The 18026-nt window shown below is 35.5% G+C and overlaps 1 protein-coding gene across 1 annotated transcript in view; it reads left to right on the top strand.

Annotated features, from left to right (window-relative positions):
• The first annotated feature begins 1261 nt into the window (after positions 1–1261).
• The window catches only part of LOC124359558 (transmembrane protein FAM155B), a 72454-nt gene continuing 55689 nt past the window's right edge, over positions 1262–18026 (top strand). Inside the window, exon 1 of the mRNA XM_046812405.1 lies at positions 1262–1947. Within this exon, the coding sequence (XP_046668361.1) occupies positions 1399–1947 (549 nt within the window). The 5' untranslated portion in view covers positions 1262–1398. The remainder of the gene's footprint in view (positions 1948–18026) is intronic.

Here is an 18026-nt window from a genome sequence, read left to right as displayed (position 1 = left end):
CAGAGGATTTGGAATGACCTCAGTAACATGTTTTAGAGCTACCACTGACACGCCGTATACATCCTGACAGGTTAAATTTTTTAAACTTGAATTGTTTTAACAACGGTTGAATGATAGACAGGCTCCCATTCCACAAAATTACCAAGCAAATGATTTCTGTGGTCCACTGTAGACGCAGATGCCGCAACAATATCAGGCAACGACGGCAAGGATCTGACGATCCTATCAACCTCTTCCAGTAAAAAGGAGCTGAACACATCCGGACTTCCTGAACATTTCATAGCTGGTTTGTTCTTGCGCGTCCGGTTGACCAGATCTCAGGCCATCTAACAGGGTTTGGATACCTCTATTACTTTTCCCATGTTGTACTCCCTCTTGGTAGCATCGCCACCCTCCTGATAACATATATTTGTCTTCAGGTAAAGGCGATATATTTAATCCCTATCTCTAGGAATTTTATGTCTGACATGGAGAAAAACAACAATTTTCTTAATACTAGCCAGCTTCTCATTGTACCACTCCTTTGATCTTCCAAACCCCACAGGTGGTTTACAGGTATAGGCAGTGTTATTTGTTGTTGCTTAACAGATTTATGGGGACAATTGCATTAAAAGTTTTATTAAAGTTGTCTAAGAAATACTCAAAAACAGCCTGAACATCAGCGGCGCCACAATAGACAAATCCCCAGTCAATGTTCAGCAACGCTATATTAAAACTTGGAAGTAATTCACCCTTTACACAATGTATCTACTGCTTGTGGCAATTAATGGTCGCTTACCTCATCCAGGTTCACCTCAATCACCACTGGGCAGTGGTCTGCGATGACAGGGTCCAGAACATCCGTGGTGTACTCCCAGGAACTAAGAGATGTGGCAATAGAATCAAGACAGTTTGCTCTTCTGGTTGGCTCCCGTGAAGAAATGTAGAGGCTGTGGATTTAACATTATTGGAAAAAGTAGTTGTCTCATTATTATTAAAATTTAACTTTATATTAAAATCAACCCCCCCCCCCCCCCGATGATAGGTTTACTAAATTTTACCAGATAAGTTAGGCATATGTCAAGATATGTAAAACATCTATTAATGCTTCCGTTACGTGTGAATCAGTGTCGTCGACTCACCCCCGAGTCGGACCATGCCCTTGGCTTGATAACTGCCTATGTAAACACGGTTTCGTCTGCTTGTAGGTGCCAGCAGAGATGCACCGCTCGTGCCGTCATCTAGCTACCTGTGAATTAGTGTCGGCGACTCACCCCCGAGTCGGACCATGCCCTTGGCTTGATAACTGCCTATATAACACTGTTTCGTCTGCTTGTAGGTACCAGCAGAGATGCACCGCTCGTGCCGTCATCTAGCTACCTGTGAATCAGTGTCGGCGACTCACCCCCGAGTCGGACCATGCCCTTGGCTCGATACACCTGCACGGGATGGCTGGTCCTACTGTTCTTGATGTCGTCCAGAGGGTCTCCACACTCGCCTCTAACACTCGTCAACCCATGGCTGTCGTCCTGTGACTTGCATCAGCCTTCCCCGCCAGACCTCCAAGGTTCCTGCTCCAGAATGATCAGTGAATTCCCCGGACCGCCGCCGAGCTGTCCGCCTCCGTGTTCTTCTTCTTCATCGTCTACTCGGTCGACATCACGAAACTCAGATAATACAACTCAGTGCCTTGAATATTTGAATGAATCGCACAAAACGGTTTTGTGTGGGGCCGGCGGGGGCGGGGGTGTTCGGGGCGTGAGGCTGAGGCATTGCTGCGAACACTCGGTCCACGACTCGCTGAGCGCGGAAGTGTTTCTGGACAATGCCGCCTGTGAACGCGCCGTGCAAGCGTTGATAGACATCGACAGACTGGCCGCTAGACTGCAGTGTGAGTTCGCGGAGGTGTTATCCCGCTATGACTGCGGCCAGAGCTACTCGGTCAACTTCCACTGTGACCACTGTCAGGTCAGTCATATACTTATAAGTGTTGATTGAAGAATACAAACCACACAGTAATCTCAATTAAACTGCAGTTTTAGCCTTTAAACCAGTCGATGTCAAAGACCTAATCCAAGACCCTAGCTCAATCTTATCAACTATAGGGCAATAGTGTGTTAAATGGTTTCGTGTACATTCCATGTTCAAGTTGGTGAACATTTGCATCAAGACGTTGTAATAAAATGAATTGCAATAACATTTTAATGTTGACAAGCGTTTTATTACTTGGAAAACTGTTCAAAACATGTTCACTCATATCTCTCACCAACTTTTATGAACACTAAAGAAATAAGTAAAACAATCCTACTGATTTCATTATTAAAGTTCAGTATCAAACAATCGTATTGGGATTCGGTGAAGCTAGCTTATAATTCTTTTTAAATAACTTGCATACCCTTTTCGATTATTTAGTCATTCATTATAATGATATATTTCCCATAGTACAATTAATATGGTATCGGTTATCGGGGCATAGTAGTATAAGTCTGTGTAAATTGTATAGTGAGCAGAAAATTGGTTACTAAAATCATCATCATTTCACTGGTATGAGAAAGATTGTAACATTGTATGTGAGTATTTTCCAAACATTTCCTGACCTCTTTGGTCATGAACTCCATGCATTAAATTCAATCCCACTCTAACCCTTGTGTGTGAAGATTCATTTGTCCGTCATACTGTCAACAGTTTACAATGTGAACTTATTAACACTACAGTGATTTTTACGTTATCCAATCCTTACAAGGCACGGGAATAGAGTTTAGACATCATATTTTATATGTTTATTAGCTAGCCCCATTTAAAAAGAAATATTGAGGGGCTCGTTTATATCTGAACAATATTTATTTGAAATACTCAACTTTTACCTTCTGTAAATAAATGTTGTATTGAGTTTTAAAAACGTATAATTAAACCTCAGTTTTAATCGAGCAAGCGTTGTTGGACAACATTAAAAAGTTATTTGGAACTTACGTAATTCGTTTAAATAATTTTTTAATTTAATTTATTTTATGTTGTAAGATTTTAAGTTGACGGCCTGATAAAGTTCATGTGTGATATTAAGTAATTGACCATCAATATGACCCTGTACAAAGCAAGAAAAAGTGTTCGAAAACATAATTAATTTTTATTATTATGACTATTGTTATGTCTTTATTCCAACACAATCACATACTAAAATCTGTGGTTTTGTCAGGAAAAATATAAAATATTAACAGTTTTCGAAATGTTTAATATAATGTATTAAAGTGCGAGCCATTAAAAAGAATTGTCATAGGAATAAGCTGATAGTATGCATGAACTATTATTGTATCTTCAATGTAATTTTCCAGGATGACAGGAGTACATGAAGTTTATAATGTTTTCCCACTTTGCCAGTAGAGTTATTATAATGGATTTATATAGCTGACTTGTAAGTGTTGAAGTACATTCTGGTTGCGTGTCAAATGGCGCGGGGGGGGGGGTGGCGTAGCGTTGGCGCGCTGATAAGCGATCTTGAGAGCTAAAAGGATGCCGAGAAGAACAAACAGCCAAGGGTGAGGTTACATCGCGGGGAGATGGGTCGGTCACCATGACAACCACATTGACCACAGCCCTCTGGAGTGACTCGGAATCGAACTCAAATTTGTGAAAGGTAGAGAGACAGGCACTACTTACAGATATCCCATCCATCTGCAATACCGAGGAAAAACCAGCACCCGAAAAAGCGCGTTTGATATCCGGAAAACCAGAATAGTTTTCAATTGGTTCGGAAACTGTTTAGCCGTTTCATAACTGCAACAGTCCGTTATCGCTACAAAAAGCAAATGTTTTACTTCTCTTATAATATTTACTATAGTAATATATGATTGGACCAGATAAACTGAAGCTTACATAATTTAACTTAAAAGTCCATAAGTTTGTGTATACGCGCTGTGAAACAGATATGTTTCTCTATATAGTGTTCCTGAAACCTACTTCTTCCTAGTTTCTGGGAAGCTCGGATGGAATCGTCCATTTCATATTCTTCTACAACAAATCTATAAGTGACGCCTCATTTCGTTTTAAACAGAGAAATATTAAAGCACAGCCTATATAACAACCAACTATGATAAATACCAACATTCTTAAAAGTATGCAATTAACGTTTGCTTAACGTGAAATGTAAGTTAGCTTAAAATCCAGAAGGGACATTTAATATAACAACAAAAATTAAGTTTGTTATTGTTATGTTTGGAAAATTTTGTAACAAAGACTTTACATCACTTTTACTAATAAATTTGATGTGAATTTATGGATTTAAAGCTGTGATTTCTTCATTATTTTATGTGTACAAATATAAATTGTGAACCAGTGTTTAATTCCTACATTATAAATAAATTTAAATCAAGACGTTTATACCCAAAATACCAAAAACTGTGCATCTACAAGTAAAAAAAAAACACGATAAAATACTAATTTTTATTGAATAGAAGCAACTGTTTTTAAACTCTGGAAACACACACTGCAGAGGAGGACGAAAAATCTCTTATGTTCTTCATAAGTATGTATTGTGTTATTGATTATTTCTCACACTATATTTTTAAAGTAAAGGTCAACCAACCCCTTCTCAACATTTCTTTCTCATTCATCAATTAAGTATATTAGTTACATTTCGTAATACAACATTTTATATCTTTGCCTGAAAGAGTAATTATTTACAGATAACTATACAAATCAAAACGAAAGTGTTAAGCATTGATTATCTAATACAAAAATAGCTAATGTTTTATTTATTAAAAGAACACGCATAAAAACTACAATTAAAATGTGTAAGTAAAATGGTATTATATGTTTAACAATAAACACTACCTCTTAATATATAAATTAATGATTGTTGCCAATGAATCCACAGACTGTGGCCATTACAAAGTAACTTGGCAGGGGTCTGCTCAGTAGTAAACTATTACCATCGAATGTAGTTTTTTTCTCCCAGAATCACATCTGTTTCTTGACTTCTACTTGTTGATCAATTTTGTGTTTTATCTATACTTACTGACGCCAATAACATCCACAGACTGTGGCCATTACAAAGTAACTTGGCAGGGGTCTGCTCATTGGTAAACCATTACCATCTAATGTAGTTCTTTCTCCAAGAAACACATCTGCTTCTTGACTTCTACTTGTTAATCAGTTGTGTTTCATCTATAATTACTGACGCCAATAACATCCACAGACTGTGGTCATTACAAAGTAACTTGGCAAGGGTGTGCTCAGTGGTAAACCATTACCATCGAATGTAGTTCTTTCTCCCAGAATCACATCTGTTTCTTGACTTCTACTTGTTGATCAGTTGTGTTTTATCTATACTTACTGACGCCAATAACATCCACAGACTGTGGCCATTACAAAGTAACTTGGCAGGGGTCTGCTCAGTGGTAAACTATTACCATCGAATGTAGTTCTTTCTCCCAGAATCACATCTGTTTCTTGACTTCTACTTGTTGATCAATTGTGTTTTATCTATACTTACTGACGCCAATAACATCCACAGACTGTGGCCATTACAAAGTAACTTGGCAGGGGTCTGCTCATTGGTAAACCATTACCATCTAATGTAGTTCTTTCTCCAAGAAACACATCTGCTTCTTGACTTCTACTTGTTAATCAGTTGTGTTTCATCTATAATTACTGACGCCAATAACATCCACAGACTGTGGCCATTACAAAGTAACTTGGCAGGGGTCTGCTCAGTGGTAAACCATTACCATAAAATGTAGTTTTCTCCAAGAAACACATCTGCTTCTTGACTTTTACTTGTTGATTAGTTGTGTTTTATCTTAAATTACTGACGCCAATGACATCCACAGACTGTGGCCATTACAAAGTAACTTGGCAAGGGTGTGCTCAGTGGTAAACCATTACCATCGAATGTAGTTCTTTCTCCCAGAATCACATCTGTTTCTTGACTTCTACTTGTTGATCAGTTGTGTTTTATCTTAAATTACTGACGCCAATGACATCCACAGACTGTGGCCATTACAAAGTAACTTGGCAAGGGTGTGCTCAGTGGTAAACCATTACCATCGAATGTAGTTCTTTCTCCCAGAATCACAGCTGTTTCTTGACTTCTACTTGTTGATCAGTTGTGTTTTATCTATACTTACTGACGCCAATGACATCCACAGACTGTGGCCATTACAAAGTAACTTGGCAAGGGTGTGCTCAGTGGTAAACCATTACCATCGAATGTAGTTCTTTCTCCCAGAATCACAGCTGTTTCTTGACTTCTACTTGTTGATCAGTTGTGTTTTATCTTAAATTACTGACGCCAATGACTGTGGCCATTACAAAGTAACTTGGCAAGGGTGTGCTCAGTGGTAAACCATTACCATCGAATGTAGTTCTTTCTCCCAGAATCACATCTGTTTCTTGACTTCTACTTGTTGATCAGTGTTGTTTTATCTTTAACTACTATCGCCAATAACACCCACACGCTGTGGTTATTTCATTTTATTTTTTCCATCATGTTGGTTTACAATGTTAAGCATAACTCAATAAATTTCAGTAAATCTAACTTGTTAAAATTCTATGCTACATTAAACTTAAATGAAATACAGTTTGTGTTAAAAACAATAACAATAACTTTCAAAGATTAATATTAAGTATTTAAGATTAACCGAATAAAATGCCCGGCTCAAAAGTAGTTCTTTAGGGAAGGTTTTTAAAAGAACCCATGTGTTTTATTTGAAAGGGTAGGGCATTAAACAGTTTTAGAAATGAATATAGTGCCCCTTGTTCGAATAAGCGATGTACAGAATACAAACAACAAAACAATACAATAACAGGTTACAATATAGTTTGCCTTGTATAGAATTTTTAGACTACAATCAAAAGAATTTAAAACAAAATATAATTAATGTTGCAATGTCAACATGTCATGCGAAAAGATATGTACAAAACACATTGTTCTAGCAGTAATAAATTGGTTGGAGAAGTAATTATGTAAAAACCAAAACATGCTGAACTGAGTTTAACCCCAAAATTATAAAAGTCCTCTTTCCAATTTAAAAGACAATTAATAGTGCCCAAGGATATTGTGGAGTTGTCGATACAGTGCTTGCTAGTCTCAGAAGTGAATTTAAGGCCTTGGTGGAGAACTGCAAAGGTCGACTCTGTGAACTATTCAGCATAAGTCCATTGGAACTAAACCAAGAACTAGCCTGCCAAATGAGTTATTCAGAGCAATTTCCAGATAAATTATATTTTTTGTTGATACTGTAACGATAGTGTCATCAGCTTAAAGAATGGCTGACGCCTCTCCCATATTTGATGGGAAGTCATCTATATACAGAAGAAAAAGAATGGTTCAAATATTGGCCCCTGTGGAACTACCCGATAATTGGTTTGGCATGAGGAATAGTGCTCAATAATGGGCATATCTGTATAAATGACCTCCTACTTCCTTTTTGTTAAATACGATTTCATAATATATTCACAGATCTTCTCAAACCGTAACACTCTAGGTCTTGTAAAATAAGTGTGTTCAACACAGTCAAAGGCTTTAGAGAGAGTACACACCAAGGACGCTAAGCGATCTCTCCTATCCAAGCACCTCAATATAGATTCAACCTGAACATGTGTATAGCTGACAATGTTGAAGAATTTTTTATGAATCCAAATTGATTTTGGCAAATTATAGAATATTTATTTAAATGACCTATAATTCTGAAATGTGTTCAAAACCTTTGGATATAACGGGAAGCAATTCGAAAATTGGTTATGCTTGTTTTGTATTTCTTTTTATAAAGATGGTTTACATTTGCAAATTTCAGTTTCTCGGGAAAATTGGTAACTTATAAAGATTGATTAATGATAAAAGACATTGAGCAAACAGTAAAGTGAGCTGAAGCTTTGAGGACATTAGTTGGAATACCATCCCAGCAAAGAGATATTTTATTTTTAATTACCAAATTATTCGTAATATTTCATTAGGACCTGTTGGGTGGACAAGCGTGGAAAACTGTACATAACGATCACGTTTGGGAAGAAACTGAACAGATTTTTCAATATCTAGTTTTCAATTGGCAGCAACATTAAAAAAAACTGTTTAAAGAGTTCTCCTGTGACTGAGAAATCCTTTTGTTCTCCATTCTTAGCAGTATTTCTTTATTCTCTTTCAGCATTAATCTTCCAATTTATCTTTTAACAACGTTCCACACTTCTCAGAGTTTTTCTTTCCGCTCTTTTTGGAGCTCGAATAACAGTATTTCCTATAAAATGCGGAGAGCGCATGGCAATTTGAAATGCGCCGGGTTCCATGTAGTTGACGTCTATGTTTTGATTTTATTATCTCCTGTGTTAGCAATGGCGTATTTTACGGTTGTTTTACACGAAACTTAAGGAAAATTATAAGTCAAATCTTTTATAAAACGAGGTATGAAATAATTACAAATTGTAGTTTATGTCGTTTTTTATCAAGCTTTATATTTTTTGTTTGTTTATTACGTAGCAGATGCAAGAAAGTTTTTGTACTGTGTGTATTATATTTTATTTTTAGGCTTGTGATTTGATGATTTTGTTGTGTTTGATTAATGTTGATAATGAATTAATAATTCTGCTGCGTGGATGTTTTATTAAAAGCATTTTGTGATCAGATAAACCAGGTTCAAGTATAGAACAATTTTCTGGGGGAAATTTACAGTTATTTCAATACAATTGTGAGTAGTTAAAGTTGATTTTATGTTACTTAAAATAAATTTTCAAGCTGTATGAGTTGATTAACCCTATCTATCGCATTTTCTGATTCATTCAACACGCGTAGATTAAAGTCACCTGTAAGTATGATACGTTTTTTTTTTATTTAAAACTTTCATGAGGCTGGTATTATTTCTTCTAGTTTAGCAATAAAGTCCAAATAATTACTATCGAGTAGCCTGTAAATTGAGACACTACAAAAGGTTTATAATTCTCTTTTTTAATTTCACATCCAGTGTACTCAAACAACCCTCGTTTGTGTAGTAATTGCAATTGTCGTAGTTATTTTACTAGTATCTTCACCACTTCACCCAAGGTACAACTACGTGAGAAGCACGATGCTAGAACGTACCCATTACAAGTGCTCATAAGGACTCTGTAATTTAATTAGTCTCAGTCTCTCGCAAACAGATGTTAAATAGGACATGGAGTTTAGAAAAGCAACAAGCTCCGAATTTTCATTTTTCAAGCTTTGGACATTTTTACTGGAAATACTCAGTGTGTGTGTGCTGGGGTGTCAAGGGGGCGTCTGCTCCTGACTCACTAGAGGTGGTATCAGAATATTTGATGGAATATGTTCGCTAAAAATGAATTAACAATTATACTGTCTGAAGGATATTTACAACTACTAAAACTTGTATCGTGAGTGATACAAGCTGACTCACAGGCTTCCTCTGTGAGTCAGCAGTCGCACCCATTCTGCGGCGACACCACTGTAGGACACGTGACTAGAGCTGTACATATTTGTATTTTACCAATTTTCGTTATATGCAATCCAGGTCTTGTATAGAGTATCTTGCTTATGTTATGGTTATAATAAACAGAAAATTACTCTTTAGTTTCTATAGATTTATTAGATTGTACTCACATGCTCATCATATCTATATCACAGGTAAGATACAACAATCCTTGATTTGTTCACTTCAGTAGTCATTTGACTTATTGTTTCCACAATTTACCGCTCACTATATATGCCAATGGCATTGGTACCACCTATAACTACTGCACAGTCGTCCTCACAGAGATCTGCTGTCTTGGTGTCCGAGTATACGCTGTACATTCCGATTGATCTTATCAATCCGACATGATCAGGACCCTTCTTTTACTTACTGAGGCCAATTCCCTGGTCACACGGAGGTCTACATGGTATGCCTCCTGTTTGGGCTGTTGCTGACAGTTATTACCAGAGGATACTTTATCGTTCAGTAGGCGTTTTACCACAAATTATGTTAGGTAGTGCATTCACGGGACTACTAGATGCAATATTTGTTTCGGAAGAATCGGTTCACCCGTTTAGTCCATTCAAAGGTTCAAAACTGTTTGTTGTTGTTAAATAAAATCATTGGGAGTCAACATTTAGATGCTTTATGAAGAGAAGTGAAATGTAATGACGTTGGACTTGAATTTTGCCTAGTTGGCGGTGACATTGAGTATCGCGAACGAAGCAAAACAGTCATTGTGTTCTTTGGTTCTTTATTTCTCCACGACAAATATAATTTAGACGGGTTATTTTGGAAGAAGATTCTGTGTTGGATTTTTCTTCATTTATTGCCAATTCAAACATCTTATTATATTTCTTCCTCCCTCTATCTGTCTGTCTTGTTCACTTACAGACAAGCATTTCTCACGGGTTTCACACATAATGTCACTTAACTTTCCTAAAATTGCTTATACCAAAAGCACTACATCTTCCATTAGATTAGAACCAAAATGTGAAATCACTTGCTTAGAGATATGAACAAAATAAAATACTATAGGTTTAACATTCACGTATAAACTATCAAGTAAATCAACGTCCCTGGACAAATAATTTAGTTTTTATGGTCGAGATTTTACCATGGCGATTTCAAGGACCTGGACTACTTAATGATACATATTTTAATACGAATAAACAAATAATAAAACTAATATCAAAATGTGACTACAAATATATACAGAGTTAGATATTGTTAATATGGCCACAAAAACTGACTAATATAACAGGATTTAAAATTAAAACAAATAATTCATGTAACATTACAAAACATTGCAAATAATAAAAACAATAAATAATATATTACTAAAAATTATATTCTGTGGTTAGTAAATAACAATTTAAACATGAATTAAAGACACGTGAAAACGCAAAACAAACAGTGATACACTTGTTTTCTTAAAATACACATGAATGAAAACAAAAGATTAACTAAAAAGTCAATAAAATGAAAGACGTCGTTGAAATCCTAAAGACCAATCCTTAAGGAGCAATCAGAAGTGATCATTGCTGTAGCAACCTATGAAGCGCCCGGAAAAAAGAGGCTCGCAATTTATAGAAAAGCTATGGCATGATATTACGGGCTGAAAATTAAAGGCGCCTTTTGAACGATTGTGCAGGGCGCTGGTGCATTATGCCGCGGGATATTTCAAGTTGCAGACGCGCTGCTGCCAGCACTGCACCCAGAGCCTCACGCTGCACTCAGCAACCGGAAACTGCTCCTCTTGGAGGTTATTGATAGCTATTTTCACATTCAAGGTGTACTTACATTCAGTTAAGTACAGCACGCTATTAAAATCCATATAAAATAATAAGTTAAGTCTACTAAACACGTAAAACACAATAAGTTAAAATTTATGAGATCAGCAGTTTCGTATATAGCACTGCCAAAGAAGCTACAACACGTACTCTTGAAGGTTACTTCCATTATAAACTTGGCAGAGGTATGTCATGTGGTAAACCATAACCGTAAAATTTAGTTCCTTCTCCCAAGTTCACATCTGTTTCTTAACTTTTACTTTCTGACCAATCTGTATTATCTCTAATAACATCAGTAGATAACGACCATTACAAAATAACTTAGCAGGAGTCTGTGTAGTGGTGATCAATAACCATCAAATTTAGTTTGTTCTCCTAGAATAACATCTATGTCTTGACTTCTGTTTGTTAATCAGTTTGGTTTTATCTTTAATAACTGCTGCCAATAACATATGTAGACTGTGAAAATAATAAAGTACATTTGCAGCGTATGTCTATTGCTGAACAGATACCATAAAATGCGGTTATTTATCCTAGAACCAGATCTATGTCTTGACTTCTACTTGTTGATCAGTTATATTTTATCTTTAATTGCCGCTGCCAATAACATCCGTAGACTGTGACCATTACAAATTAACTTAGCAGAGGTGTGTGAAGTGGTGATCAGTAACCATCAAATGTAGTTTTTTCTCCTACGATCACATATGTGTCTTGAAATCTATTTGTTTATCAGTTGGGTATTATCTTTAATTGCCGCTGTCAATAACATCTGTAGACTATGACCATTACAAATTAACTTAGCAGAGGTGTGTCTAGTGGTGAACAGTTACCGTCAAATGTCCGTGTTCAAATGTTTATCCTAGAATCGCAACTGTGTTTTGACGTCTTCTTATTGATCAGTTGTGTTTTGTCTTCAACTACTGATGCCCAATAACATCCGTAGACTTGAACTATACAAAGTAACATAGCATCGGTCTGTGAAGTGGTGATCAATAACTACCCAATATAGCTGTTTTTCCCACACTCACATCTGTGTCTTGACTTCTACTTGTTAATCATTTGGGTTTTATTTTTAATTACTGTTGCTAATAACATCCGTAAACAGTAACCATTACAAATGACCTTGACATGGGTCTGTCTTGTGGTGATAAATCTCTTATGAAACGTAGTTATATCTTCCTGACACAAACGTGTGTCTAGAATTTACTTGTCAAACAATAATGATTTTATCTTTAACTACTGCTACTAATCCGTTGACTATGACCATATCAAATCAACTTGGCAGGATTCGATTTTGCGGTAATCATTTACTACCAAATGTTTAACATTTGCGCCTACTTACATATTTGTTTTGTCTTCGAGTTAATGATCATTAGTTATTTTTTTTTTTTTTACTGCTACTGTTTTTTGGTGATCAATTACTAAGCTATATAGTCATTTCCGCCAGACTCACATCTGTATCTTGACTTCTACTTGTTCATAATTTGGGTGTTATCTTTAACTACTGCTGCACAATAACATCCATAGCCTGTAACCATTGCAAATGGAATTGGTAGGGGTTTGTCTTGTGGTGATCAATTACTAAGAAATGAAGTCATTTCTTCCAGACTCACATCTGTCTCTTGACTTCTACTTGTTGATTAGTTGTGTTTTATCTTTAACTACTGCTGCTAATAACATCCGCTACCAGTGATTTTTAAAAACTAATTTACACTTTGTGTTGATTGAAGTTCGCACAATGACATTTGAACTACTTTAACACTACTTTAATTATTTTGGTCAATCTAGAGTTTAATAAGAGTAAAACAGTTAGCAGGTGACTAGCGATATTGGTGTAGCAGTAATCTGGCCTGTTATATTTAAACAGTTTAGAGGAGTCGAGTAGAGTCGATACATGTTGTAGGGTGGAGAGGGGATGGAAGGTACTTCGCTTGCAATTAACACGGGAATAATTCAATCGCAACGGCTTCCTGTGACACCTGCGAGTTTTCCTCCTTATAATCGTGATCAGAAACTGAAGACGGTTTCAGCATAACTGTGCCTCTGCATCATCAGTACAGGATCCTAATAATGGTGTAAGTAAAGGTTTATAATGAAAAGCAAGCAGTATTGCTTCAAACAATGAATTAGAATTATTTTAGTTTATTTACAATGTTATCTATGTATCTTAATTATTGGGTGAATAATATATGTTAAAATAATTATGGTGAATGTTTACACGGTTACTTCGTTCATGTAATCTCGAAATGATGTTCATTGAAGAAAGTTCCTTACTCCCTCTCTATCGATATGTTTAATGAATAAGTGGTATTTTTTGAATGAAGTATTACCATATGACCATATTACTGTTATTATTACCTTACTGAGTCTAAAACAAGCTGAGTTTGAAAATTTGACACAATTATTTTTTAAATTGGTAATTCTAATTAAAATAATATTTATTTATATTTAACAGTTTTGTGTGTTATATAAATGAGTATGTTCGTTGGTAGTGAAATAATAACAACTTTTTTGTGAAATAAAACATTAGAACATGAAAAGAAAGCCCAATTCCCAATTAACATTCCTACTTAGGAATAAAGTGTATTAGAATGTTTCAAACATGAAATCATGGGAATGGATTGCAAAAGAAATGAACACATAGACAATATGATATATAAGAGTTTATTCCATATATATATATACTTTTTTAACTGAGATAGCAAACCCTATTGCGTCAATCTTCGTATAACAAGTGAACTTTGTTTCGATACAAATACCTTTCCAAACTTTAACTTATTTTCTATACTAACCAGTCAAGAATATATGATTATGAGTTAATAAAAAGATCTCGAGCTAGGTGCACTGGATGGATCAGATAAACAGATAGATTGTATAATAAACTATAATCACGGCGGTATTTAAGTTATATTACGATGGAACAACCATAAAGGTAAGAGTCCAAAAGATGCGTCTTTTATTAAAAAGTCTGACCGCAATGTGGTAATTTGATTTTCGCAAACCACAGGGTTGTTTAGGAACATCTCATTATCAAGGTACAATGATATGTGAAAGATACACCTGTTGGTGGAAAGTATGATAGATAATGGAATTTAACCATCACTGACATCAGGGTTGCTTGGAAACATCTCATTATCAAGGTATAACTGCAGGAGATTTGCCACTTGGTGGAAAGCATCACGGTGTGTGGAAATTTGAACACCACTGATCGCTAGGGTACTCGGGAAAATACATCAAATACAAATGTATGTTTTCAACATTTATTATTTCTTTCATATTAAGAAGTAAATTTTAAAACTATTTATCAATTACAAATATTTAAAAGTCTTGTAAGTATTGTACAATTCTCTTTGACTTTTAGGTTTTAAATTTCATTGAATTGATTTTACAGTCTAGATTAGGAGGACCACATAGCATCTTTACTGTTATTTTTTAAAAGCTTTTAACTTTGTCAATGATGGTAATACTGCTAAAAATTAAATTTTACAATATTATGGATAAAAAGCTAATGCCTTAACAAGAAACACACTGTATTTTACATGATTATATATTACAAATTACAACTTATTTATTACAATTATAGATTTGTTAAGAGTGAAACAATGTGTGGACCATGCTTATTTTAACTGTGCAATTCATCCCACTTGAGACAACAAGGATCTGTAAAATACGTTGCTGTAGTATTCACAGTACTACTACGTCGGCGAGGCATTACTACACTTACCGCTGCGAAGATACAGGGTTATAAGGAAGTCATGTATCTATTTTAACTGTGCAATTCATCCCACTTGAGACAACAAGGATCTGTAAAATACGTTGCTGTAGTATTCACAGTACTACTACGTCGGCGAGGCATTACTACACTTACCGCTGCGAAGGTACAGGGTTATAAGGAAGTCATGTATCTATTTTAACTGTGCAATTCATCCCACTTGAGACAACAAGGATCTGTAAAATACGTTGCTGTAGTATTCACAGTACTACTACGTCGGCGAGGCATTACTACACTTACCGCTGCGAAGATACAGGGTTATAAGGAAGTCATGTATCTATTTTAACTGTGCAATTCATCCCACTTGAGACAACAAGGATCTGTAAAATACGTTGCTGTAGTATTCACAGTACTACTACGTCGGCGAGGCATTACTACACTTACCGCTGCGAAGGTACAGGGTTATAAGGAAGTCATGTATCTATTTTAACTGTGCAATTCATCCCACTTGAGACAACAAGGATCTGTAAAATACGTTGCTGTAGTATTCACAGTACTACTACGTCGGCGAGGCATTACTACACTTACCGCTGCGAAGGTACAGGGTTATAAGGAAGTCATGTATCTATTTTAACTGTGCAATCCATCCCACTTGAGACAACAAGGATCTGTAAAATACTTTGCTGTAGTATTCACAGTACTACTACGTCGGCGAGGCATTACTACACTTACCGCTGCGAAGGTACAAGGTTATAAGGAAGTCATGTATCTATTTTAACTGTGCAATTCATCCCACTTGAGACAACAAGGATCTGTAAAATACTTTGCTGTAGTATTCACAGTACTACTACGTCGGCGAGGCATTACTACACTTACCGCTGCGAAGGTACAGGGTTATAAGGAAGTCATGTATCTATTTTAACTGTGCAATTCATCCCACTTGAGACAACAAGGATCTGTAAAATACTTTGCTGTAGTATTCACAGTACTAATACGTCGGCGAGGCATTACTACACTTACCGCTGCGAAGGTACAGGGTTATAAGGAAGTCATGTATCTATTTTAAGTTGTTTCAGCCCAGATAATAAACTGAGACACTGACACTCAGTGTGAGTGCTCAACTTACCCCTATTTCCACGTAGCTACCAACCGCTGCTTGTCTCTATATTGCCTACTAACGCCGTTGTGTTTCGTGGAACTGTACCTATATTGCCGTTGAGCGCCGTGAAAACACTAGGGACCATATCTGTATGGTCCCTTTATGCAGTATTTAAACACTAACATGCAGCGGTTCGTTAACGGCAGCGTTGTTAATCTCCAGATATATGACAAGGTTTTGAAATATCTGAAGTCAAAAATTGATTTTTTTTTACTTTATATGTTGAGAATAATCTATTTAATAGTCGGTCGTCTTCAAATAGGAAATCTATGAACTGTTGAGGTAGAAAAACTATAAACCTTGACCTTACTTTTGCATTTATAAAAACTTCAAAATACCCTTAACATTACATTGTAAGGGCTATTCTTAAGTAATCAAACTTAGTCTAGAAATTTTAGAAACAAAATCCCTCTGATATTGACGGAGTAATTTACATACCATATCAACCAGTAAACAGGTTTATTCACTGCTATCATTTGTACGTTAATTTTATTAAAACTGCATTAAAAGAGCTTATTTATTAATCTCCAAATGTAGCATATGTTTCAAATACAAATTTTATTAAGTCTTTTGAAGAGTATTAAACTAATTATAACACAGTTACTACTGGACGATACAAGTCATATTGCAAACCGGACAGTTTCGCTTTATTGTTTATTATAATGTAATTTGATCACAAATCACAATATTTATAGAAGTGTTATCATAAGAAACTTATCTTTAATATTCATATGAGGTTTTAACAATATATTACAGGCCTAAATGCATTACACAACAGTTATAATTCCTCAACATAGGCTTGCAATGATATGTTCGAACTATAGTATTTTTAACATTTATTGTGACAAATTAAATTATTAATTAGTATTAATTAATATTAGTATTAAATACAATAAATAGTCTACTAAATGAAACGTTATTCTTCGATGGGATACCTGCTATAATTAATTCTTCGACTAAAATAAATTAGTACAATTGTTTGAAGTTTAATGGTTTTGTGGCGCTACAATTAAGATTGCAGGCAATACAAATGATTCATAAGCAGTTGATTGATAATATTTGAAAGTAATAATAAATTGAGCTAGTGAATTTTGTTGTGTCTAACATTAGTCACTATTGAGACATTATTTCCTAAACATTAATTCCTATTATTTTCTCTGATGTCAATCCTTAGTTTCTTACTTTCGAACACAATTATCAGCAGTTAACAATTTAACGTATATTTCTAGAGTGTTTATTGGACCGATTTTGTGTAAACAAATATTTGTTTATCATCACGATTATGTCCATAACTCTTAATCTTTACAAAGCTTAGTGAGGACGTTCGACAGTGAAGAGGATTAAAGCGGTGGTACTAAATAAGACCGTTATCTACACGATTGCTCCAGACGTCCTGTGTTTGTATCAAAGCTGTTATTCATGATAGATTGGAGGAATTATAAGCAACAGTAAAGCGAACGTTAAACAAACAAAGCGGTTACAGTTAATAAGCGTCTGTGAAGTAAGGAAGTCGGAATCTCAGGTTCTCTATTCAACATTCTTTGATCTATAAGATCTATAAAATTTAAACAAAATTGTTAATGGTCGTTGTATAGAATAAAGTGTAACCGAGAAACACTGCAAATTGAACCAAGAGTACTGTATGCATATATTTAGAAGGTGACATGTACATTTTATAGAATATATTTTGTTCAAGAGTAAGAAAGGTACATTGGAGGCAAGAGACACAGCCTTAGCAGAGAAGGTACTCCCAGTAACTGAGCTTTTCCAGAACTCGAGAACTCCTATAATCCAATATCTTCTGAGGGTCGATACATTTCTGAAGTCTGAAGCTCTGACAATCTAGGAACTGGTAGGCTTATATTAGCTGGGAGCTACCGAAAGTATCAAGATGCTACTAGAGGCAGGAAGCTTCCAGAGGCTAAATAATTCCAAAAATTTAAACTTCTAGA

This window comes from Homalodisca vitripennis, chromosome 4 (genome assembly GCF_021130785.1).
Source record: "Homalodisca vitripennis isolate AUS2020 chromosome 4, UT_GWSS_2.1, whole genome shotgun sequence".
NCBI lineage: Eukaryota > Metazoa > Arthropoda > Insecta > Hemiptera > Cicadellidae > Homalodisca > Homalodisca vitripennis.
This window is presented reverse-complemented; position numbering and strand designations above follow the sequence as displayed.